At 33.5% G+C, this 26,974-nt stretch overlaps 2 protein-coding genes across 2 annotated transcripts; one reads left to right on the forward strand and one right to left on the reverse strand.

Moving 5' to 3' along the window:
• Positions 1-308: 308 nt before the first annotated feature.
• On the reverse strand, positions 309-1,620 carry LOC141445936 (uncharacterized). The gene is made up of 2 exons (XM_074112148.1): positions 1,400-1,620; positions 309-1,315 (listed from the first exon to the last, which is right to left on the reverse strand). The coding sequence occupies exon 2, from the start codon at positions 1,038-1,040 to the stop codon at positions 558-560; it is 483 nt and encodes a 160-aa protein (XP_073968249.1). The 5' UTR covers positions 1,041-1,315; positions 1,400-1,620; the 3' UTR covers positions 309-557.
• A 14,521-nt stretch (positions 1,621-16,141) lies between these two features.
• Positions 16,142-17,899, forward strand: LOC139996472 (uncharacterized protein C18orf63-like). Its single transcript, XM_072020847.2, has 5 exons — positions 16,142-16,272; positions 16,375-16,510; positions 16,586-16,760; positions 16,841-17,003; positions 17,088-17,899. The coding sequence occupies exons 1-5, from the start codon at positions 16,175-16,177 to the stop codon at positions 17,188-17,190; spliced, it is 675 nt and encodes a 224-aa protein (XP_071876948.1). The 5' UTR covers positions 16,142-16,174; the 3' UTR covers positions 17,191-17,899.
• The last annotated feature ends 9,075 nt before the right edge of the window (positions 17,900-26,974 follow it).

Raw genomic sequence — 26,974 nt, forward strand, 5'->3', positions numbered from 1 at the left:
GAACGCACATTTAGACAATCGTTCAATTCACTATCCTTCATTTGATCCAACTGATTTATTTTTGCCATTGTCTCCGCGATATTCTTTTGATCCTATTTAATAAATTAGAGAATAATTATATGCAACTTTAACTTAATCATACTGAATTTAGAAACATAAATATGTGTATACTGATAAATATGAGCTGCTACCTTTATCAGATTTAGCTTTTGATAGTTTCTCCTTTAGCGTCAAATGTTTTTGTCTTTGATCTTTTCTTCCGGTAGCTATTTTTAAATAGAAAAGTTTATAAGCGAAGCATAAACAATGAAAGATAAAATATATCTTAGAAAGAAAATGTAGAAGAAGATATCACTTTTGCCTTGGCATAAGAATTCATCTTTTGAATTTTAAAGTACGTAGAAATTGTTCTTTCCTTTGATACAGTAAAATTTGGGTATCTTGATGCATTATCTGTGATAAAATTATTTTCCACATAATGTACAAATGAATTTTGCATAGCATTTAAACATTGAATACCTATGAAATTTATTTTATAATTCAAGCAATTACAATCTTTAGGTATATTTGTAAAGGTATATTATTATCTTAGTACCACTTTGATCTTCTTTCACATGCTTGTTGTTTAATTTTGCTCTCACATTTTCATGAAATTGTACATTACGAATTTGATGAATTTTAGTTAATTGCGTTCTTAATGCTGTAGCAGTATTCACATCTTTTGTCAATCCATCTACATATTTATCGGAAAATTCTAATTGTGAGATAATATTACTCTTTTCCTTCAGATACGTACTTAATCCTCTGTCCTTTGATGATGCATTACTTGATTTTATACTTAAAGGTTTCTGTTTATAATGGAGAATAGATTTTATTTCTGTGTAACTCACCGTACTATCAAATGGAGTATCTTTGGATATCTGTAGCCGTTTACCACAAACTCCAGGTAATTTCATTAGCATATCAGATAAAAAGTGTGTAATTGTAGATTCTTTTTCTCTATTTGGAATAATTTCTAATGGACTACTTGCTAGACACATTTGAGGATATGTAAAAGCTTTAGATTTGGAAATTGAAAATTTAATTTCATAAAATAAAATTCCATCTTTATTCTTTGGTAAATAATATCCATACTAAAACGTTATACATATTTATATACAAAAATTATATTTGAAGGGAAATTGCAAGACGAATAAACATAGATATTGTCGTTTATACCATATTTTTCCAGTGTCTACGTAATTGGTCATAATCTTTGAAAGCACATTTTGCTGGAAGTTCTTTAGATACAGATAATACTTTGCCTTTTTTTGTACTACAAAAATTAGAAAATTTTATTTTAAACCAAATATACATATATATTCCATATATATTCCACTAAATGAAATAAATTAGTTACCTTGGTAACACATGTACAAATGGAAGATTATAACGAGATAAATCAACGTATCCTTTAGGGTCTGCTAAAAAATGTGATAATATAGATGGTGAAAGATAGTCTTCAAGTTTTATATATGGAATTTTAAGTATTTCTGCATGAAGTTGCAAACACATTTTCCTTTCTAGAAACTTTTTAATGTTAACATATTTCATATGATTTTAATATCAGTTATACAAAGAACAAAATTAGATTTTCCATTACCCCCATAAGTATATCTAATTTTAATGCTCTAGTTCCTTCTATAAAGTTATAAAAATGTTTTCCTTGAACAAAATAATCATCAACTTTATTCCACAAAGGAGCTATCTTAGTTTGTATCGTATACCTAAGACAACTTTTATAAACTTCTGTAGTAACTGATCTTAATCCTCGATACTGACAGAAATAAAAACCAGTTTATCATTGAAATAATATATTTAGAGTCAATAAAGATTTGTATCGTGAATATACCACTAGTTTAAAATTTCTCAAAATTTTGTCCAATCTACCAGTTTCAGAAAATTGTTTATGCGTTATAACAAATATATATCTTTCTGTACCCATTACTGGCGAAGCAATAACGTCAGATATTAAATGAATAAGTAATCTAAAATTTTATTGTTAGTAAAATATAAAGATCATTAAGATCATTATGATAGTATTATGGAATAGAAAGTTTTTGAAAGGGCAGAATTTGCCCTTGACTTACCGGCATTTCATTGTTTGCCAATAAAAATGTGATTTTGCCGATGGATCATGAACTTCAAGAAAATCAGTTTCGCAAATTGCACAACATAGGTTACTCATTTCCGGAAATAAAGCGTACAGAACCGACTGTTCTTTTTTTCTATTCATAAGATTACAAGCATCCATTATATATAATTGCTTGCTATTCTTAATTATTTTATGTTCTTGTAGATCCAATTTATACTAACAATTTTTCAAAAACGTATTTTCGAATGAATAGCCAACATTTAAAATTCTAAAAGTTGTAGTAATATTTTAAATATGATTTTTATGAAGAAGCTTTATTCTCAATTATGTTAAAATTAAACTTGTATGTGAGACATCTAAACTTTTCATATTTAAAAGAAATTTAAAATCTTGTTAAGTAAAAAGACGACTCTTTTTCTATTACCAACATATTATCTTATTTAGCGGTTACTGAGGAGTTTATATTATATATATTGGTACGGATCACTGAACCGCTTTATTCAATAAAGTGCGCGAAAAATTCAAGATAACTACATATTAAGATGTAAGCATAGCTTTTTTAATAGAGACTTGCTTGAAATTCTCCCTTAGAAAACAAAATATTTTTTAATAACCTTGCATGACTGAATGAAAACCTTTTAATTTATTGTGACTTTTAACGACGAAACTTAAAGTTTTCCAATAGCGTATTTCCTGTACTTTGAATTCTTATTCACTCCTTGCTATAGTACAGGCATCGAATTTTTGACCAATATATAGATGTATTTGGCATTTCAGATATGTGAACGTGATTTCAAATTTCGATTTTAAATTACTTTATTTTGAATTATATTGATATCGCTAAATATAAGGCCAGATTCATATGTAACACAACGGTTCAGTAATGTTCAATTATGTTGTATGTTCGTAACTTCAAGCCATTTGAAGTAAACGCCGCGTAATTCAAATTTCAACACTATGCATAGCGTATTCTATAACGAATAAATTAATTACTATGTACTTACATAAATAGTTTTAAGGCGGGGAATCTACTGGTTTAAAAGTTATGACTATGTAAAACTGAGCATACTTTGGCTAATTTACGACCATTTTTACACATTACTTTGACGTCATATTGCTTCTATCCATCATTCAGTTGGTCCGTACAGATGACCAATGTACTGAAATTTGTGGGAAATTACATAGTTTATACAAGTTCGCAAGTATTTACTAACATAACAGCCGGTCTCATGATACTGCTCTCATCTACTGAACTATAAACTATTTACTGAATTATAAATAGAAATCGATATAGCGAACAAATAAGTTGTAAAACACCTTGAAAATGCTCAGTTTTACAATCATAAACTTCTAACTAACAAGTTCCTTGCATTAAAACTTCGAAGTTTTATTAATATAAAAATTAGAATTGTCTTTTAATTGGCATTATTTAACGAATAGAAAACAGGATAACTAAGTATAATAAAAGAAAATGTAAGCTATGATTTTTATGGTTTGAAATTTATATATATAATACAGTTTCATTTTACTAACAATGAGGGGAATAAAATAAAGAACAATTAGTTAGATGCGAAAAAAGTTAACTTTATTCAGATAAGATAAGATACATAATTCAAATTAATGTTTAATTAAGTAACACTTAAAATACGAAAGAAAGTAAAAAATATACAGAAAAAATGTATTTGATTAGTTTAATATTATGTTTCTATTTACTAATTACTGTAGAAATAGTACTAAAAGTAAAATATTTTATCATTTCCTGATATATACATTTAATTTGACGGTACATACTAGCACACATTTTAATGTGTGTACGTCATTTTTAAAAAATTATAAAGCATATACATATAAGAGATAGGAATCAACTAATTTATATATGTACATAATTATATATATATATGTGTGTGTGTGTGTGTGTGTTCATGTATTAAGCAAAAGTTACACGAACTACAGCTTTAATTTCTTTCCGACAAATTATACATTGATCGAAATTTGGTGAACAGTAATGGCAAGTTGCCAGATGTCCACAAGGTAGAAATGTAATAGTCGCTTCTCGTTCCGTGCAAACTTTACACAACCGAGTATCCTTCAACTTTTGATTTTTTCGCTCCAGAGCAGCTAAAATAATAAACAGTATACTGTTTAAATATAATATATAATAAAATTTATTATACGTATACGAATTTCATACAAATTAAAGAATGTATGATCTATCTGTGTTTTTATTTTTATTACTTACCAATTTCCTCAACGAGAGTCATCTCGTTTGTTTCTATTTTCTTATCGGATCCCTCATGATCCTCAACGGTACTTTCTATTGGTTTCTTAACTCCTTTTAGTCTCAAACGGCTACGTTCATATGCCGTCGGGTTTCGTACAGATATTGAAAATCGATGGTCATTAAAATCAAATGACTCTTGATGTTGTTGCTCTTGATAAGGCCAAGATCTATTTCTATTATTTCGTTTTGTCCGTAGAAATTTATCAGGATCTACTCCGATTGGTACATTATTACAATGTTCATTGCGAACAAATTTGCACTCTGGAGAATACATCTGATGAATTTGCATGGGAGTATGACCCTCTGACCAGTGACTTATCACCAATTGACATTCAAAACAACGGACTATATCCGTTTCTCCCGTATAGTACAGTCCTGCAGCTGCAAGACTGACAGGGTCAATGAAAGATACAGGCCAGTTTAGAAAACTCGCACGTCTTGCTGCTTCAAAACGAAAATCATCATAATTTTCTTGAATGCCACGCGACGTGGATGGAACCGGCGGAATTGGATGATCCGGCGGCATTTGTATTGGGAATGTTGGTGGCATTGACGACGTCGACGGCATCGGTGATGTTAAATCATCCACCCTGGCTGAAGATGCAGAGGATGTTAAATCAACCACAATTACTTGACATTCGGCTAAATCATCCGCCGAATTTGAATCAACCGACGAAGTTGAACCAACCGACGAAGTTGGATCAACCGATGGGTTGGAATCATCTGACAATGTCGAAGGAGTAGGCAGTGATTCTTCATGTTCCGAAGATTCTGAATTTTGTTCCCTCAAATATCGCGATTTCATTATAGGAATCATTTTATCCAAATAGTTACTCGAAGAGTATTGAAACCTAAAAAAGAAGAAAAAGAAAAAAAAGAAATTAAAATATCTAGTAATTGTAACAAGCCGATATTATCGAAGTAATCTCAGTTCCGTGTGTTTTAGCGCAAAAGTTAAACATTGTCTTTGAAGAATTACAGCGATTTTATTTGATATTTGAAGCGTTTAAAGGATTTTTTTCTATACAATCTACATAAATTCTTTCGCTACGATATTTTGACTTACAAATGGTAAAACGTTTTTAGTTAACTTATTTTCGAGAAATATTATACGTGTACAGTTGATCAAACAAAAATATATTACAGACAAAACTTACGAATATGAGATGTTCACGTACCGCTACAACAGCTCACCAACTCTTCAAATGGAATCTTGACAAAGATGTAATATCCTGTTCTTGTATATTTTCAGTTCAACAATATCGTATTTTTAAATTTACTAATACTGCACTATCGTACGAACGAACCATACAAACTCATCCGCTATTAGACTAATACTGAACCTTGCTGCTATTTCCTACAAATCTTATCCCTACCATCCCACTATAAGGTACTGTGCAGAGTGCGTAAGTTGTCGACCAATCAAACGTCATTGATGCTCCGCCCCTTACGTATCGTACTGTACTGTACTGTATTATCATTGGTTGAATAAGCCAGGGCCGCTAGATACAGCGAGAGAATGTATCTCTTACTTACTTTCGGAAACGATGCCGCTTTTCAATGAATTCTTATTTGCTCCGTTTTTACTTGGCAATATTAATACGTTGTTTAAAAGTAGTTAAAAAGTAAAAACTGCTATGGAATTTCCATATCGTTATGTTTCAGATTTCTCATTTTCGTCAACATTTAATCGATACATTGCTTCATCGTTCTGGTGTCCACGGTCCTATTTCAAGGATCGAAAACAACACTTTAACTAATTGTATACCTGGGTATACGTGACTACAAAGTTTAGTGGAAGGATAATTACCGTCGTAAACAGTATTGTCTAAAATCTCAAGTAATTATTCCGTGTTTAATTTTAATAAATAACACTAGAGTATACACGGCCTCGGTATTAATCACCGCGGATTATAATAAAATTATTTTTACAAATAAGTACGCAATTTGTTTAATATGTGAAACATCTCACACAGGATTTCTGCAGGAAAATTCAACCGTTTGTAACAATTTATAAATTTATTTTGAGATAAAGTTCTCTCGCCATGCGAATAATAAGACGCTGTAGCATTATGTTGTATTATATTTTATCTATCATATCATATTATATATATATATCGCAATCATATATCGTCTTTGTCACTTTTCGCAAATATCCCTTACGTTTGGCAACAATATACAATATCGACGAAGTAAAACCATTAAAATCGACGATGCCTATGTTTTGTTACACGCAATCCTGAAATTCCTAAAATGACTGATCATTCTCATTATTGAATGTCTCTAGCAGGTGTTTATATTCGTGTTCAATGTAGCGGCGTATCTACGGTATCCCTTTGCTCTCTTTTCGCTTGTTTCTTCTTTAATTTTCTTTATTTTTCTCTAGCATTTTGCATTTTGTGCGTGTTAGGCACCAAAGTTTCTTAGGGCCACAAGTGAACGTTCTAAATTTTCCATTTTTGTTCTATCTTGCTGTACGTTTCTATTTACTAAGAAAACAGCAAGTAGAATTTCAAAAGAAAAATCTTTCTATTTATAACGGTATTATAATAACGGGTGCGTTTCTTATTGCCTTTATCTCTCTTGAGAAAATTCACCTATTATTCTAAACATTCTATGTTTGTATGGAACCTTCAATAGACTAAATGACTTTTTCTTCAATACAATCGAGTGAAAAAATATGTTTTCTAAAGGCGACGAATGAGCTGGTAATTTTATTTTCCTGCCTGTTCTGTCCGTATGTCTTGATGGAAACCTCTTTATGACTAACATGCGGCGAGCCTCTATTGTCTACTACATAGAGAAATTTCAAGACCTCTAACAAAATATTTTCATCAATTTCGAAGCGATACGAAACTTTTATACTTTTGTACTTTGAAAAAATATATATTATTATTATACTTTGAAAAGTAAAATATTCCCTATAACTCCTATTACTATTTATTAAAATTGGTTTCCTTCACAGGACTTTTCAGATCTGTGTATAGAACTATGACTACGATTACGAAACAAGTTCTTCTGCTCTTTTCTTCTCCTATCAAAATGTAACTTCCCTAATCAGAATAATAAATATATATCCATTAGAAATAGATAAGGATACATCGAATATCGTTCTCTCTCTCTCTCTTTTATTTTCACTGTCTCTTATTAGAATTCTGTAATCCATACCAGGGTCGGTGTGACCGTATGTCATAAATTATCCACGAAAATCCTCACGTTTTTGTTCCTTCAGATACAACAAATATTACAACATAATTGTAAAAGAAGTCGTTGCAATGAAAATACAATTGTTGAAAAATTGTAGTCTACTAGAATCAAAGCGTTTTGTCAAAAGAGCTCTTGACACTGGATACAAAAAACTTCGCTTAAAGGGAGAAAACGCAATCAGCTTTATTAATAATTAATGAGCTCCTCTAACCCGTATGTTATTGCTTTTTGGATTCCTCTAATATTTTGCTCTAATAATTAGTTTTTGGCTACTTTTGCTTGTCCTTGCTGTCAAATACTCTAGTAACCTGTAATATAGTATATAGTAATTATATATCTTCATACCTACTATTATACCTTGAGCCTTATATTTTATTAAATTGCCTTTATCTTTGATTACCATAATGTTCTGTTTTCAATATGATACTGACCTGCACCTTTTTGTTGCATATATTTTCCATCATTGTTTTACTATGCTACTCTTTGTATATACTCTAATCTTTCTTTACCGAAACTCTATTCTTCCTCTTATAAATCCTTTTCTCTCGGACATTTTTTTATTAATCTCACCTCGTTGCATTTTCCTGATTTTCTCCTCGTATTTCTCTGTCCTTTGCCCCGCATTTACTCTTATCTTTTCTCTCCTTAGCTCCTCGAATACAATGTAACGCAACGTCGATTTACATATTTAGACGCAAACATTAGTTAAGATGCGATGCATCTGTTTATCTACGATCTCGAACCGTCGGCTGCACATCGGTCAACTTCGGCAAATTTCGCCGCTTCGCGAGATAATCGATTATCTCGATAGTTTAGACCACTACGTGTTCAAAAATCTAAAATTCAGCAATGGAATAGGAAGCACGCAATGGTACACGACCCGTTGACGGTCGATCCGTTTTGTTTTTAATCACGTTGACCAGTCAAATCTTTCTATTGAAACGAATTCTTCGTTTCATTTCGTTTTCAATCACGCAAACTAGTCAAATCGTTCCTTTCAAACCAATCCTTTTCTCCAATGCTCCGCATATTTATCATTGTCATACCTGTCTTTTTCGTTGTATTTAATCGTTTCTCCACAAACTAATCGATGGAACCGATGAAAATGGGCAGCCTTTTTACGAAATTGTTTCTGGAAGTTGTTTCTTTGCATATTGTTCATAAGAAATGGACCTCAGCTGTTAACGGTCATTAATATATTTCGGCACCGCAGCCGTTGATGTTAGGAGCCGGAGAGTCAAAAGTCAAGAGTCCTTAATAGAGAGTTATAGTACACACTATTGCGTTAAGTTCACGTTGAATAATCATCGTTTTTTGTTTAATCCAGTGTAATAAATCCATCCATCAATACATTATCATACAGGATAGAAATCATTGGAAGTTCTGATTTCTAATATTTTTGAATAAAGAAATTTCTTCCGCATGGTCACAGTGCTCTACAGTTTCGTTTTTCAATACAGAGCTTCAATTCGTGTTTCCGCCGCAGGAAACATTCTTCTCCGAATTCGTTTGCGGTCATAAGTCTATTTTCATTGCAAAATGAAAACTTGTGAAATTATAAAAATGTCTTCTTCCAGAGATGCGTATCCGTTTGTTGTGTATCACCGCGTATCATCGTCGTGCATCATTGTTGCGAATCACCGCTGCATACATGCGCATCATTACTTTGATGTGACGACGAAAAAAAAAAAAAAAAAAAAAATCTGCAAATGGAGCGTTCGGATCCGTTGCGTGTCTGTGTATCGTGTCGGAATTGCACATCAACTTGGATGGGCAAAAGCATCGTTGCGTACATATCAAAATGTGGTCCAAAGATACAGAACGAACTGGTCGGTCATGTGTTTATTTTATGTTGTCACAAAAGCTCGTGAAGATATAGAAGGGCGATGTAACAATGTGGTAGAGAAACAAAACAAGTTTGTTACGACAGTTCGCGGAGAGACGCGGTCGGGAGGAAAACGGGTCAGCGAGAAGCGTAAATTCCCGCTACGATTCGTATAATCGACGCCGCGAAATAATCCGTCCACTTGTTTCGATTAAGATAATAGGGGTGGTTCAATGAATTTAACACTGTGTTAACAGTGTGTTAACTGTGTTAACAGTTATTTTTAACAATAAATTAAATAATAATAGAAGCGTCACAAATTGTTTCGTGATAGATATAGTTAATGATTTACAGAAATTCGACTCGACTTTTGATATTTTTCCATATTCGTTAGACTAGCGATTTTATTCGTCAGGGCTCGCGATGTATGCAGTATGAATTTTCAAATGAGACTAACTGCCCTTGGATAAATTCCTTGTCCTCTCGGGGAGACGACCACCACCGCGCTCGGATCACACCACTGCTATATATATATATGTCGGAGATGAAAGGACAACGGGGCCACCCGTTGGAATTACTTGGAAAAACCTCAATAGCATTCACGAAATAACCCAAACACAGCCATTCGAAACTTGAGACAATGAGCTTGGACTCGAGGCGACGACCGGTCGCCGAATGTAGCCACGGCCACGGGATGAACGTTCCACCTAACAGAGATACGAAGTTACATAGCTTTCCTTTAAAGAATTGGCTGTACCGGCACTTGACAATAAAACATTCCAGCGGCCACACACAGACCCCATTCTTTGGGTAAGATGGTCGCCAGATGCCGACGCATCATTCGCAGTTTATGTTCAGATAGCCTGAGGAACCGTTACAAATCTTAGGATCTGGTTAACTAAAGTCCTTTAGATTGGCAAACAGTCTTTATTATATCAGCCCGTATATCTGTCACCTATTGCGGCAAGATACGGAAGATCTGCTTTCCTCACGTACGACGTTTCCCGCTAGGAACCCTCTCTCGAGAGCGGCTAGCATCCTTTTCTAACCGCCAACATGGAGATTAACCAATTAACAGCAACGTCTATTTCCCTCACCCTCCGAGCGGAGGCTTTCTTTGACGAATCCGATGACCTCGTGCCCTTAGGCACATCCCACCATAGTTTTCCTCTGCAGCGTCGTTGCGACGGAAAGTCATTCTTTTTCTTACAGTCGCATTAGTTAGATACCTAGTATGTTTGTACGATCAGTGAATAATCTACGTCTTAGTAGAGAGTTAATCAAGCGATCCTTGTATCACGAGGAGTAAGTCGAGTTCGACTTGGACTTTGAAGTAAAGTAGATCAGTTATCCCGTGGGCCGTGGATTCGCTATATCGACCCCACGATCGTTGTCATTATCGTTCGAGTATCGAGACCGGTAGTTTATCTTGCATTTGTGACAATAAAAGATATCATCGATTGTACACCGACGATGAGCGACCCTGGCGCAGATTCTTTACACGCCCCAAACCCAAGTGTTAACCCTAACCCGACATATATATATAGCGCAATCATATATTGTCTTTGGAACTTATATATATACATATGTCGGAGATGAGAGGACAACGGGACCCCCTGTTGGAATCACTCGGAAAAACACGAATGTTTTAGCAATTACGAAACAACCTAAACACAGTTATTCGAAATTTGAGACAAAGAGCTTGGGCTAGAGGAGACGGCCGGTCGCCGATCGTAGCCACGGACATGGGATGAACGTTCCACCTAGCAGAGACGAGGAATTGCATAGCTCGCCTTTAATGAATCGGCCGTACCGATACTTGACAATAAACACCCTAACGGCCCCGTAGTTAGCCACATAAGGGTGGTCGCCAGAGGTTGATGCATTATAAACAGTATGTTCAGGTAGTCTGAGGAGCCGCTGTAAATCTTAGGATTAAGTTAACTAATATCCCTCAGATTAGCAGGCGGCCTTTGTTCTATCAGCCCGTATACCTGTCGCCCCTTATACTCGATTGTATTGAAGAAAAAGTCATTTAGTCTATTGAAGGTTCCATACAAACATAGAATGTTTAGAATAATAGGTGAATTTTCTCAAGAGAGATAAAGGCAATAAGAAACGCACCCGTTATTATAATACCGTTATAAATAGAAAGATTTTTCTTTTGAAATTCTACTTGCTGTTTTCTTAGTAAATAGAAACGTACAGCAAGATAGAACAAAAATGGAAAATTTAGAACGTTCACTTGTGGCCCTAAGAAACTTTGGTGCCTAACACGCACAAAATGCAAAATGCTAGAGAAAAATAAAGAAAATTAAAGAAGAAACAAGCGAAAAGAGAGCAAAGGGATACCGTAGATACGCCGCTACATTGAACACGAATATAAACACCTGCTAGAGACATTCAATAATGAGAATGATCAGTCATTTTAGGAATTTCAGGATTGCGTGTAACAAAACATAGGCATCGTCGATTTTAATGGTTTTACTTCGTCGATATTGTATATTGTTGCCAAACGTAAGGGATATTTGCGAAAAGTGACAAAGACGATATATGATTGCGATATATATATATAATATGATATGATAGATAAAATATAATACAACATAATGCTACAGCGTCTTATTATTCGCATGGCGAGAGAACTTTATCTCAAAATAAATTTATAAATTGTTACAAACGGTTGAATTTTCCTGCAGAAATCCTGTGTGAGATGTTTCACATATTAAACAAATTGCGTACTTATTTGTAAAAATAATTTTATTATAATCCGCGGTGATTAATACCGAGGCCGTGTATACTCTAGTGTTATTTATTAAAATTAAACACGGAATAATTACTTGAGATTTTAGACAATACTGTTTACGACGGTAATTATCCTTCCACTAAACTTTGTAGTCACGTATACCCAGGTATACAATTAGTTAAAGTGTTGTTTTCGATCCTTGAAATAGGACCGTGGACACCAGAACGATGAAGCAATGTATCGATTAAATGTTGACGAAAATGAGAAATCTGAAACATAACGATATGGAAATTCCATAGCAGTTTTTACTTTTTAACTACTTTTAAACAACGTATTAATATTGCCAAGTAAAAACGGAGCAAATAAGAATTCATTGAAAAGCGGCATCGTTTCCGAAAGTAAGTAAGAGATACATTCTCTCGCTGTATCTAGCGGCCCTGGCTTATTCAACCAATGATAATACAGTACAGTACAGTACGATACGTAAGGGGCGGAGCATCAATGACGTTTGATTGGTCGACAACTTACGCACTCTGCACAGTACCTTATAGTGGGATGGTAGGGATAAGATTTGTAGGAAATAGCAGCAAGGTTCAGTATTAGTCTAATAGCGGATGAGTTTGTATGGTTCGTTCGTACGATAGTGCAGTATTAGTAAATTTAAAAATACGATATTGTTGAACTGAAAATATACAAGAACAGGATATTACATCTTTGTCAAGATTCCATTTGAAGAGTTGGTGAGCTGTTGTAGCGGTACGTGAACATCTCATATTCGTAAGTTTTGTCTGTAATATATTTTTGTTTGATCAACTGTACACGTATAATATTTCTCGAAAATAAGTTAACTAAAAACGTTTTACCATTTGTAAGTCAAAATATCGTAGCGAAAGAATTTATGTAGATTGTATAGAAAAAAATCCTTTAAACGCTTCAAATATCAAATAAAATCGCTGTAATTCTTCAAAGACAATGTTTAACTTTTGCGCTAAAACACACGGAACTGAGATTACTTCGATAATATCGGCTTGTTACAATTACTAGATATTTTAATTTCTTTTTTTTCTTTTTCTTCTTTTTTAGGTTTCAATACTCTTCGAGTAACTATTTGGATAAAATGATTCCTATAATGAAATCGCGATATTTGAGGGAACAAAATTCAGAATCTTCGGAACATGAAGAATCACTGCCTACTCCTTCGACATTGTCAGATGATTCCAACCCATCGGTTGATCCAACTTCGTCGGTTGGTTCAACTTCGTCGGTTGATTCAAATTCGGCGGATGATTTAGCCGAATGTCAAGTAATTGTGGTTGATTTAACATCCTCTGCATCTTCAGCCAGGGTGGATGATTTAACATCACCGATGCCGTCGACGTCGTCAATGCCACCAACATTCCCAATACAAATGCCGCCGGATCATCCAATTCCGCCGGTTCCATCCACGTCGCGTGGCATTCAAGAAAATTATGATGATTTTCGTTTTGAAGCAGCAAGACGTGCGAGTTTTCTAAACTGGCCTGTATCTTTCATTGACCCTGTCAGTCTTGCAGCTGCAGGACTGTACTATACGGGAGAAACGGATATAGTCCGTTGTTTTGAATGTCAATTGGTGATAAGTCACTGGTCAGAGGGTCATACTCCCATGCAAATTCATCAGATGTATTCTCCAGAGTGCAAATTTGTTCGCAATGAACATTGTAATAATGTACCAATCGGAGTAGATCCTGATAAATTTCTACGGACAAAACGAAATAATAGAAATAGATCTTGGCCTTATCAAGAGCAACAACATCAAGAGTCATTTGATTTTAATGACCATCGATTTTCAATATCTGTACGAAACCCGACGGCATATGAACGTAGCCGTTTGAGACTAAAAGGAGTTAAGAAACCAATAGAAAGTACCGTTGAGGATCATGAGGGATCCGATAAGAAAATAGAAACAAACGAGATGACTCTCGTTGAGGAAATTGGTAAGTAATAAAAATAAAAAGATAGATCATACATTCTTTAATTTGTATGAAATTCGTATACGTGTAATAAATTTTATTATATATTATATTTAAACAGTATACTGTTTATTATTTTAGCTGCTCTGGAGCGAAAAAATCAAAAATTGAAGGATACTCGGTTGTGTAAAGTTTGCACGGAACGAGAAGCGACTATTACATTTCTACCTTGTGGACATCTGGCAACTTGCCATTACTGTTCACCAAATTTCGATCAATGTATAATTTGTCGGAAAGAAATTAAAGCTGTAGTTCGTGTAACTTTTGCTTAATACATGAACACACACACACACACACATATATATATATATAATTATGTACATATATAAATTAGTTGATTCCTATCTCTTATATGTATATGCTTTATAATTTTTTAAAAATGACGTACACACATTAAAATGTGTGCTAGTATGTACCGTCAAATTAAATGTATATATCAGGAAATGATAAAATATTTTACTTTTAGTACTATTTCTACAGTAATTAGTAAATAGAAACATAATATTAAACTAATCAAATACATTTTTTCTGTATATTTTTTACTTTCTTTCGTATTTTAAGTGTTACTTAATTAAACATCATAGCTTACATTTTCTTTTATTATACTTAGTTATCCTGTTTTCTATTCGTTAAATAATGCCAATTAAAAGACAATTCTAATTTTTATATTAATAAAACTTCGAAGTTTTAATGCAAGGAACTTGTTAGTTAGAAGTTTATGATTGTAAAACTGAGCATTTTCAAGGTGTTTTACAACTTATTTGTTCGCTATATCGATTTCTATTTATAATTCAGTAAATAGTTTATAGTTCAGTAGATGAGAGCAGTATCATGAGACCGGCTGTTATGTTAGTAAATACTTGCGAACTTGTATAAACTATGTAATTTCCCACAAATTTCAGTACATTGGTCATCTGTACGGACCAACTGAATGATGGATAGAAGCAATATGACGTCAAAGTAATGTGTAAAAATGGTCGTAAATTAGCCAAAGTATGCTCAGTTTTACATAGTCATAACTTTTAAACCAGTAGATTCCCCGCCTTAAAACTATTTATGTAAGTACATAGTAATTAATTTATTCGTTATAGAATACGCTATGCATAGTGTTGAAATTTGAATTACGCGGCGTTTACTTCAAATGGCTTGAAGTTACGAACATACAACATAATTGAACATTACTGAACCGTTGTGTTACATATGAATCTGGCCTTATATTTAGCGATATCAATATAATTCAAAATAAAGTAATTTAAAATCGAAATTTGAAATCACGTTCACATATCTGAAATGCCAAATACATCTATATATTGGTCAAAAATTCGATGCCTGTACTATAGCAAGGAGTGAATAAGAATTCAAAGTACAGGAAATACGCTATTGGAAAACTTTAAGTTTCGTCGTTAAAAGTCACAATAAATTAAAAGGTTTTCATTCAGTCATGCAAGGTTATTAAAAAATATTTTGTTTTCTAAGGGAGAATTTCAAGCAAGTCTCTATTAAAAAAGCTATGCTTACATCTTAATATGTAGTTATCTTGAATTTTTCGCGCACTTTATTGAATAAAGCGGTTCAGTGATCCGTACCAATATATATAATATAAACTCCTCAGTAACCGCTAAATAAGATAATATGTTGGTAATAGAAAAAGAGTCGTCTTTTTACTTAACAAGATTTTAAATTTCTTTTAAATATGAAAAGTTTAGATGTCTCACATACAAGTTTAATTTTAACATAATTGAGAATAAAGCTTCTTCATAAAAATCATATTTAAAATATTACTACAACTTTTAGAATTTTAAATGTTGGCTATTCATTCGAAAATACGTTTTTGAAAAATTGTTAGTATAAATTGGATCTACAAGAACATAAAATAATTAAGAATAGCAAGCAATTATATATAATGGATGCTTGTAATCTTATGAATAGAAAAAAAGAACAGTCGGTTCTGTACGCTTTATTTCCGGAAATGAGTAACCTATGTTGTGCAATTTGCGAAACTGATTTTCTTGAAGTTCATGATCCATCGGCAAAATCACATTTTTATTGGCAAACAATGAAATGCCGGTAAGTCAAGGGCAAATTCTGCCCTTTCAAAAACTTTCTATTCCATAATACTATCATAATGATCTTAATGATCTTTATATTTTACTAACAATAAAATTTTAGATTACTTATTCATTTAATATCTGACGTTATTGCTTCGCCAGTAATGGGTACAGAAAGATATATATTTGTTATAACGCATAAACAATTTTCTGAAACTGGTAGATTGGACAAAATTTTGAGAAATTTTAAACTAGTGGTATATTCACGATACAAATCTTTATTGACTCTAAATATATTATTTCAATGATAAACTGGTTTTTATTTCTGTCAGTATCGAGGATTAAGATCAGTTACTACAGAAGTTTATAAAAGTTGTCTTAGGTATACGATACAAACTAAGATAGCTCCTTTGTGGAATAAAGTTGATGATTATTTTGTTCAAGGAAAACATTTTTATAACTTTATAGAAGGAACTAGAGCATTAAAATTAGATATACTTATAGGGGGTAATGGAAAATCTAATTTTGTTCTTTGTATAACTGATATTAAAATCATATGAAATATGTTAACATTAAAAAGTTTCTAGAAAGGAAAATGTGTTTGCAACTTCATGCAGAAATACTTAAAATTCCATATATAAAACTTGAAGACTATCTTTCACCATCTATATTATCACATTTTTTAGCAGACCCTAAAGGATACGTTGATTTATCTCGTTATAATCTTCCATTTGTACATGTGTTACCAAGGTAACTAATTTATTTCATTTAGTGGAATATATATGGAATATATATGTATATTTGGTTTAAAATAAAATTTTCTAATTTTTGTAGTACAAAAAAAGGCAAAGTATTATCTGTATCTAAAGAACTTCCAGCAAAATGTGCTTTCAAAGATTATGACCAATTACGTAGACACTGGAAAAATATGGTATAAACGACAATATCTATGTTTATTCGTCTTGCAATTTCCCTTCAAATATAATTTTTGTATATAAATATGTATAACGTTTTAGTATGGATATTATTTACCAAAGAATAAAGATGGAATTTTATTTTATGAAATTAAATTTTCAATTTCCAAATCTAAAGCTTTTACATATCCTCAAATGTGTCTAGCAAGTAGTCCATTAGAAATTATTCCAAATAGAGAAAAAGAATCTACAATTACACACTTTTTATCTGATATGCTAATGAAATTACCTGGAGTTTGTGGTAAACGGCTACAGATATCCAAAGATACTCCATTTGATAGTACGGTGAGTTACACAGAAATAAAATCTATTCTCCATTATAAACAGAAACCTTTAAGTATAAAATCAAGTAATGCATCATCAAAGGACAGAGGATTAAGTACGTATCTGAAGGAAAAGAGTAATATTATCTCACAATTAGAATTTTCCGATAAATATGTAGATGGATTGACAAAAGATGTGAATACTGCTACAGCATTAAGAACGCAATTAACTAAAATTCATCAAATTCGTAATGTACAATTTCATGAAAATATGAGAGCAAAATTAAACAACAAGCATGTGAAAGAAGATCAAAGTGGTACTAAGATAATAATATACCTTTACAAATATACCTAAAGATTGTAATTGCTTGAATTATAAAATAAATTTCATAGGTATTCAATGTTTAAATGCTATGCAAAATTCATTTGTACATTATGTGGAAAATAATTTTATCACAGATAATGCATCAAGATACCCAAATTTTACTGTATCAAAGGAAAGAACAATTTCTACGTACTTTAAAATTCAAAAGATGAATTCTTATGCCAAGGCAAAAGTGATATCTTCTTCTACATTTTCTTTCTAAGATATATTTTATCTTTCATTGTTTATGCTTCGCTTATAAACTTTTCTATTTAAAAATAGCTACCGGAAGAAAAAGATCAAAGACAAAAACATTTGACGCTAAAGGAGAAACTATCAAAAGCTAAATCTGATAAAGGTAGCAGCTCATATTTATCAGTATACACATATTTATGTTTCTAAATTCAGTATGATTAAGTTAAAGTTGCATATAATTATTCTCTAATTTATTAAATAGGATCAAAACAATATCGCGGAGACAATGGCAAAAATAAATCAGTTGGATCAAATGAAGGATAGTGAATTGAACGATTGTCTAAATGTGCGTTCAATTCCGCATGATCCTAAAGCAAACAAAATGTGTACTTATTAATAAAGTATTATCACACATTGAGAATACAACAATTTTACAGCCATTTCGTATGTAAATGTATGTGAATGTATCTTTGTAAGCAAAAATTGAAATGTATCATATGTGTTCTTAACTGTACTAAGTTAGTATAAGAAATAATACTTAATTAATAATTTTAAATTTATACATTAAATCAGCTTTAGCTTTTATAACAAATAAAATAATAATAAATAATTAGAATTAGACATAATTAAGAAAAGGTAATAAATTCTTTTTGTGTCGCTGATATTTTTATGATCTGTTTATCACTTTTAATATAGCTTTTCTGTCAGCTTCATATTTCAATTAAATCAATTTCAATTAAATCTTCATTAGTTTTAAGTCATAAACAAATCAATCTCAAACTAAAATACATACATACATACATATATATGTATATATATATTGTTCAAGAAATATAGGCACGTATTGACCTAATCCGTAATGTTTTAGTAAAGCAAACGTTTTTGCTTCTTCTGAATTGAGAATTAATGCTCTTGGAGGTATCCTGTAACGTGATGGCGTTGGTGTACCTTCCCCAAATACATTTTTATCATTCGTAGTTGCAGGAACATTTTGTTGGCGCAATGGACTAAATTCAAGCACGTATTCAAGACTAGTATCAAGATCTTCTTTGTCTTTACGTTAATATTTAAATCTTGTGGCCCAATGGACTGTAATCTTTGCAAACGATGCAGTTAAATTGAAATATCCCAGTTATCTTGCATATGTTTCTATTGAGAATTGCTAGCAGTGATGGTAATGATCTCCTCTGTTTCTTGGATCTTAGCTTTCGCATTCTCTATCTTGTCAGAAGCTTCAACTTCAAGAGTAATAGTTTTCCCTGTTAAGGTCTCAACGAAGATCTGCATGTTGCTAGATCTGGGGGACTGTAGGAAAAGATAAAAAGATTATATTAATGTATGATATCGTGAAAAAATGTGCAGTGGTAGTAAATCCAAAAATAAACATTTTTTAAGCAATAGCTATAAATTTTTAAAATTTTTAATTTATAAAAACATCATTATAATCAGCTGAAATTTTGTTAAAAAGAAATGATGGCGTCACAGAGTATCGGTTACTTGAAAACTTATCCAATACATTTTTACATAAATATGGAAGAAATAGCTGTTATATTTAGATTCCTTGAAATAATTTATAGAACAGGGTAGATATCTGCAACACAAGTCAATTTAAATTTGTTTGATAAGCAAATATGGGTAATTCACAGTAAAGAATGTCAAATAATGTACAACATTAACAGAGAAAGTTATTATATAGAAATATTATATTATTGTTGCATAGAAAATCATTGAAAAATGTTCAGAGTAATCCTTTTATATCAATTTATAATAAACCTTTGAATTTTCCCATATACGACTCTTTCAATCGCAAGTGGTTTCCTTGGATGTTATCGTTTTTCAGATGCTGTTTTAAGCTGTTATTACATTGGTTTTGCTTTTGATATTTAACAATTAAATTAATCTGTATGAACAATTAAATTAATCTGTATGAACAATTCGAATCTCTCTATTCTTTTCTTAATCTGCAAGTACACTGTACATATAGCAAAATACATTACATAGTAAAGTTATATAACATGTTTTGATAATAAAAATAATAAAATTAAAGCAGGCATATAACGTGTTTCCTGCGATATACTCAAAGTGGCATCAAGTAGGAAACAAATCGTGTGATGTTGTCGTGAGAGCAAAGTATTGTAAGCCTAATCAGAGTCCTGTGAGATCAATGCAAAAAATCTACAGGCTATTGTAGTATCGGGAAATACTAATAATTAATGATGATTTATTTACGAATGAATGGATTGTACAGATGTTGATTAAACAGAAAAACGATGGTTGTTTAACGTGAACTAATCGCAATAACGTATTATACTTTAGACAACTTAATAATCAATTTGCAATTCTCGTTACAACGGATCCAACGCTCTCTCTCTCGCGCGCGGACCACACTCTCCAAAACGCTAGCAACTCTATCTCGACAACGCAACTCGCAGTCTCTGACTTCTCGATTCACACTTTTTGACTTCTCCACTGACACTGACTGTGAATTTGTCTTTCTACCTTAGCATCCTTTTGTCCTTTTGTTTTAGTCTCACCACGCACGTGTCACGCTCGTGGCCAGTCACGTAGGCCTTTTTTTTTACGAAACTATTCAACTGAAGGACCGACGACACATTGATAGGCCTGTCGGCATCTCGGCTCGCGACAATGTTTATGGTTTACCCGATATCTTTTAGGCCTTTTGTCCACGATACTACACTATGTTGTTCTATTCCAATTGGAGCTTCATTGAAAGCTTGTATACTACCGTACAGAAATACCATTTTGATCTATTTGTGGTAATAATAATATGTGAATTTAACCAAAGTGTACAGATTAATGATAAATTAACAATATAATAAATAATTATTAACTTCTTAGTTAAATTGATATATAAATTATTAGTACTAAGTATTAGTTAAATTATTATATAAATTTGATATTTTAGTGCAATTTTTCATAGAAAATTCTAACGAAAGATTCAAACTCTAAAATCTTCTTTCCCCTAAAATCGTGATTTTTTAATTCATTGTTGCAGCAAATGAGCGATACATATTCTTGAAAGTTAGTGTAGTTGCATCAAAGCTGTTGAATGCCTATATCGTTTCTGGTTCCCTTGAGCGTTGTTGTTAGCCCATAGCCGTAACATAGAACACCGATCCAACTTTGTCTCCTTGGAGAGTAGAGTTGTTGTTGTCTGAGAATATAGGCGCCTTAATACCGCGCGAAATGTGCTACCGGATATATGTTCCGGCATGCCGGAAACAATAATCGCGCCGGTAAGTGCGCGTGCACAGGAGAAATCGAGCGAGTTTAACGGGATGCCTGGAAGTTTTGTGAACGAACGAAGAAACCGGGGGTCGTGTTTAACCCCTTTCCTCTGTTTTCCGATTCCAGTTTCTCGGTTGAGATTTCGACCCTTGTTAATTGCTTCGTATTTTAAAGCAAGAGTACGTTCGTGTAATCAAATACAAGAAGCGGTATATCTTGAGTAGGAATTGCTTTCTTCTTTTCAGCTTTTCCAGGTAATTTAATTCGCGCAGAATATCAGTTTAGTTTAATGATCATCTATCCTGGCGTATATTATATCAATTCATCGTATATATTCGATATTTTTTTTTTTTTTTGTAAAATTATGATATTTTTCAATATTGACTATCTTCTAAACATTTTTGCATTCGCTATCATATATACAAAAAAGAAATTGCCCCTTCCATTTTTAATAGAGAAAATTCAATATATTGTACGATATTTATTTGCAATGTGAATATTTTGAAAAGCAAGAGTTTATTTTAATCTTGTAGCGTTTATTTCGTCCGATTGCATGCATGGTCTATTATGCCAAATTCCGCGGCTACATTTGTCGGTGTTCGAAGAAACACAAAGCATTATTACATACTGACAAGTATTTTGTCGAATGCAACTGAATTCAAATTCGATGTGCTGTTTGAAATTTAGAATCAAAATCAATTTTCTCTTTTCCATGTTATTTTATATACAAATGTATGCTGCTTAATGAAACCGTTATACATCAACAATCTCACGAATATGTTAGTACATGTGTACCCGTTTTAGAAACTACACGGGCCAAAACACAGATATATTAATTACACATCCTACATACTATCTTCGATACATTTTTAAAACAATGACCTGAAATTAATACCGACTGTCAAACACGCTATAAATTATTTTGAATAGTCCAGTAAGTTGCGCGCAAGTCACAACTTCCTACACTTCGGCATTTTTCGGCAATAATCGTCAGTGATTCGGACATGTTCGCTATCCTTCGGCGCGGTTTTCAAGTCGCGCGACATACCAGCTCCATATAATACAAAGCTCTCGCCAAGTTCTCCGGTCGTTTCTACATTTTCCTCCTCCAGATTCCCTTGTTCCTTCGTCCCAATTCGGTAAGATGGCAAAAGGTGGCGTCGTTATATGTTCGGCTAGAGAGAATCGCGAGAAGGCTAACAGAAAGAGAAACAGAGATGTAGAAGCCACAGAGGGCTTTAACTATATCTTCGCAGCGGTGAAACGGCCGAGCCACGATATTACAACCGCAATGCGTACCGTTTCCTGCGACGCATGCGCTTCTTGCCTATGGGTGCGCATCCGGTTTAATCCTCGAATTTCCAACAGTGGTTCACAAAATATCTAGTTAGTTATCAGAAAACATTGACGAATTTTATGTGTATAGGAGACGTTTTGAAATTTCACGAAAATAACATATATTATTCCTTACTGGATACTAATATTTCATACATTTCAAGCTTCTTAGAGCTAAGAATTCGAGGGTACTACGAAAATAATTCCTGAATGTCCTGATTATTAAGAATCCAAAAGAATGTTAATTCTAAAAGTCCGTGATTCTAAAGGGGCTAATTGAAAATACAAAAGTTGTACTGCTTCACGCTTGTAGAAAATCTTATCTGCATATGGCCGTCGTATCTAGTCGAAAGCGGTGAAAGCATACGTCAAACGTACGAGTCTAACGCTTGTAGGAAATCCTACTAACAGGAAGGAAGAAGAGAAGATGGGAATAGAAGACGTGCTGGTTGGAACGAAGGGAACTGAGCGCAATTGCCGATATATCGTTAGTACGAGAACCGGATGTTAAATGGGGAATTATACCAGGTGTAGAGAGAAGGTAGTGGAAGAAGGCGGAGGGCAACCAGCAGGGAGCGTGTAAACGAGCAAACGTGCGAAGATTCCGTCGATCGGTATCTCGACGCAGTGAGCTCTCTTCGAGAAAGCAAATGGTTTTCTGATGAAGGAATGTTACTCTTAGAGATGTAATTATCGGTGGTAATTTGTACTCTGTGAAAAATTCAGGTTTGTAGTTGATGCGTACCGTTTAGTAAGATATTCATGCATTTTTGAAAAATTTAACTGTACGATTATGTATAGAATGCAAAAAATATTCGAAAATGTACGAAATAGCTAAAGTATTTAATACGTGTTCCTGTATATATATAAGTACTCGTTTTTGATACTCAGAGGGTGAAACATATTTGTTTATTCATAGTAGGTGTATTTGGTCCGATCTTTATCGCCAAATATTACAATTCACGAACCTAATATGAAACATTCTTTGCCATTTTTATCATACCTTATATAGTCAGAATTAAAAAATCCTTCATTATTCCCTTCAATTTATAACATTACAGAAATCGATAAAAAAGTCGCGCCACTTGTGCAAGAGAGATTTGAAGCATCGACGTGCTCCTTGTCATCGATTGCTTCTAGCGCCTGTATCCTCGTCGTATTCGTGTCTGTGTAGAGAGTGTCGACCTTCGAAATTCACGCGCATAATCCGTAGACTGGCACTGGGCCGAGATGTTTACGCGTTCAAGAGCACGCACACGTGCTCGTAAGTGCGACGACGAGGAATCCCACGCGGAATTCGGGTCTGGCCCTGGTAATTTACAACCGGGACAATTGGTCAGGGGATGTAGCCGGCGTGCAACAGGGGATAATGTAGTTCCCGGTACGTTCTCGCGAGGACATTACATTACGAGTACGAGGAGAACGACACTACTGCTCCACGCGTAGAAATGTCCCTTGTCGCGCTCAACGTGTTGTTACATCGAGATCATTGAATTCGGCGTTCATGCTGATTACGTTGCGTGTTTTCTGTATTAATAAAATTTGTTTCTACATCTGTACTTAGATTGCAGATATTTATGCATCTATAGAAAAATTAGACTTGCAAAAAAAAAAAAAAAAAATATCCAAAGTATAATGCTTTTTATAATATTTAGTAGACGAAACAAATCTTTTCCGATGTCTATCTATAACTTATCGGTTTGTGAAGCAAATTGCGTAATTAAAATTTTATTTATGAAAAAAAGGTAGGTTCCTAAAATTAGCTCAATCTATGTTATAATCGAGCATTATACGTATAACAATGTCCTCCTTATGCGTCTAACAACTTATAAGTACCATTACGATGGAAAAGAAGTTCGTAAGTGCGTTCACGGCAGAATTTCGAGATTCTCTCTTCTCTCAGGATTGTCCTGCTAGCTGAAGCTGAAATAAATTCCAAGACTGCGGTGGATAGCTTGCAAATTTATGGTAATACCGGATCACGAATCTCCCAAATGAATTTTATTTAAAGTTTCTTACGGGCTCGGCCGCGGCGCTGTGGTTTGTAGGAAAAACTTTCGAATTCATAAATACAATTTGAATGATTTTCATTATCCGGTATGAGATTTTCATCACGACCGAGTAGACAGGCATAATGATCGTTAGACGTTCAGGAAATCGTTGGATATGAAAATGGAAAGCTTGAAAGCTCTCGTTGAGAGATTCCTTTTTTTTCTTCTCTCTTTTTTAAGGTTGCTCAGGAATGGGATACCTTAATTGGTAAAAGGACGTTGAATCTTTTGATTTATACGGTCTAAAGAGATCAAGATTTCAAATAGCTTTTCATGAAAAGGAAACAGTGTAGACGAACAGAAATGGTTTTAGTATATTTTTTAAAATATTTCGTTAGTTTAAGAATATCCAATTTCTTAGACGATTTTATTATATCAATACCTGATTTAACGTACTTATAGTCCGTCACAATAGTCTGCTTAAAAATGCACTTTGTTCCAAAATCATTTATATTTACATATCAATATATGACGTTGAATTTATTCAGCATTTTTAATTGATAATTACTATAGACATTAATATTAACGACAATCATAATTACATAAATATGAACATCAATATTAACAAGAATATTAATTGAATAAATATAAACATTAACATTACATATGTGATATTACAAGTAAATAGGCGATAAATCTATGAAATTTTATGCATAACCAATTAAGGAATCGTTACACCAGTGTGCAAACGAAATATTTAATACAGCCAAATAAAAGGATAGTTTTCATAGGCTATATATAAAATTAGCTATTGAATATAGACATTGCTTATCATATATTTTACCAGTGATCTAAATAAAATAATGATGAATAAATGAAACATAGATATCGTAATAATGTAATAGGGACTGGCGACGCAGTTTAGAGGTAAAGTTCTGCTTAAAGAGCAAGAATGTGTAACGATCTAGCCTGTTTTCAATGGTTCTGCGACGATCCCATTTTCGGGACAAAGAAATTCCACGGTAAGCGGCAGCAAGTGTGATAGGGTATAGAGTGGTAAGGCGGGTTAGAGTAATGAAAGGGATGAGGGGGAACAATGTGGGTTGATGGATACCAAGCTCTTTGCACAGTCATCAGGGACTGTGACTGAGCCAACCGGAATAGCATTTTCCTCCGTAACGTAAAACATTGTGAGCGTGTATCCCATCCTGGTGAAAGACGATGAATCTTAATCCTCCCATTGACACGTCGAGTTTCAGTGATTGTTTATGACGTAATCTTTCCACTGGAATTATTTCGTTTCCTCCTTTCACCCTCTATTAGACGTCGAATCACCGATTACGTCTCATATCTTTAAATAAAGTTCTACATTTTGTAAAATATAACTAGCGAAATATGATTATGTATATTATGGACTATTTATGTGAAGGTTTTCACGTGGATAATTTTCAAGTCACGCTTAAGCAATCGCATCGCTAAAACTTTTTATCAAATTTAGTTGCGAGATTTCTCTTGAGAAATATTTACTAAAAACATTGATTTCAAAGTTACTGATTGTCATATTTTAGATATTAGGTATACCTAATCTTCTCCTATAATTTTTATATCGGAAAAATATGGCAACGATATTCGCAAAACATTTGAAATATATTTCGTATTTCCAATTTCATATCTTTGAATTAAAGAATCGTGTAGACGAAACCGGGTCAAAACCGAAGAGTTGTCCTCGCGTAGTTGGTAGTTTTATGGGAACTGGTCCGATCTTGAGAGAGTATCTTGCCCCGGGGCGAAATACGCGCGGTAAAGAAGCATATGTTTCAGTACCTACATTCCGCAAGTTTTAAGTTTCGAGTGATGCTCTCGCAGATTTTCAAGAGGTCGCATACTTTTGCGCCTGCACTTTTCGTAGCGCGGTGTGTCGACGGTGAAACAACCCCGCAAGGATGAATAACGCGTGCAAACCCGATCCCGCTGGCTTGTATTCATGCTAGTCGTTCATATTTCGTCGACAACCTCCTCGAATGCTTTTTGGGTCGAGTGGTTCCCTACGTATCCAGGTATTTTCCAGCGGCCAACTTCTCCGCGTGGCGAAAGTCTTTCACCGAACCCAGAACGGGGAAAAGACCAGCGCCGCTTGAAAATCTTTTTCATGCTTCGGCTCTTGGTCGCTATGCGCACAGTTTCACCCGAAAAGCAACGATTCTGCTTCCCGCTGATTCAAAAATGTTTTGTCGCAACTCCCTCGCTGATGAATGCTTGTTATCAAGAAACTCGTGATTCTTGAGCTGCGTGAATAATGACAGAGTGACTTTTTATTTTACATTGGTTTGCTTTGCTTTTTAGTTTTGGT

Source organism: Bombus fervidus, chromosome 18, assembly GCF_041682495.2.
Source record: "Bombus fervidus isolate BK054 chromosome 18, iyBomFerv1, whole genome shotgun sequence".
NCBI classification, from domain to species: Eukaryota; Metazoa; Arthropoda; class Insecta; order Hymenoptera; family Apidae; genus Bombus; species Bombus fervidus.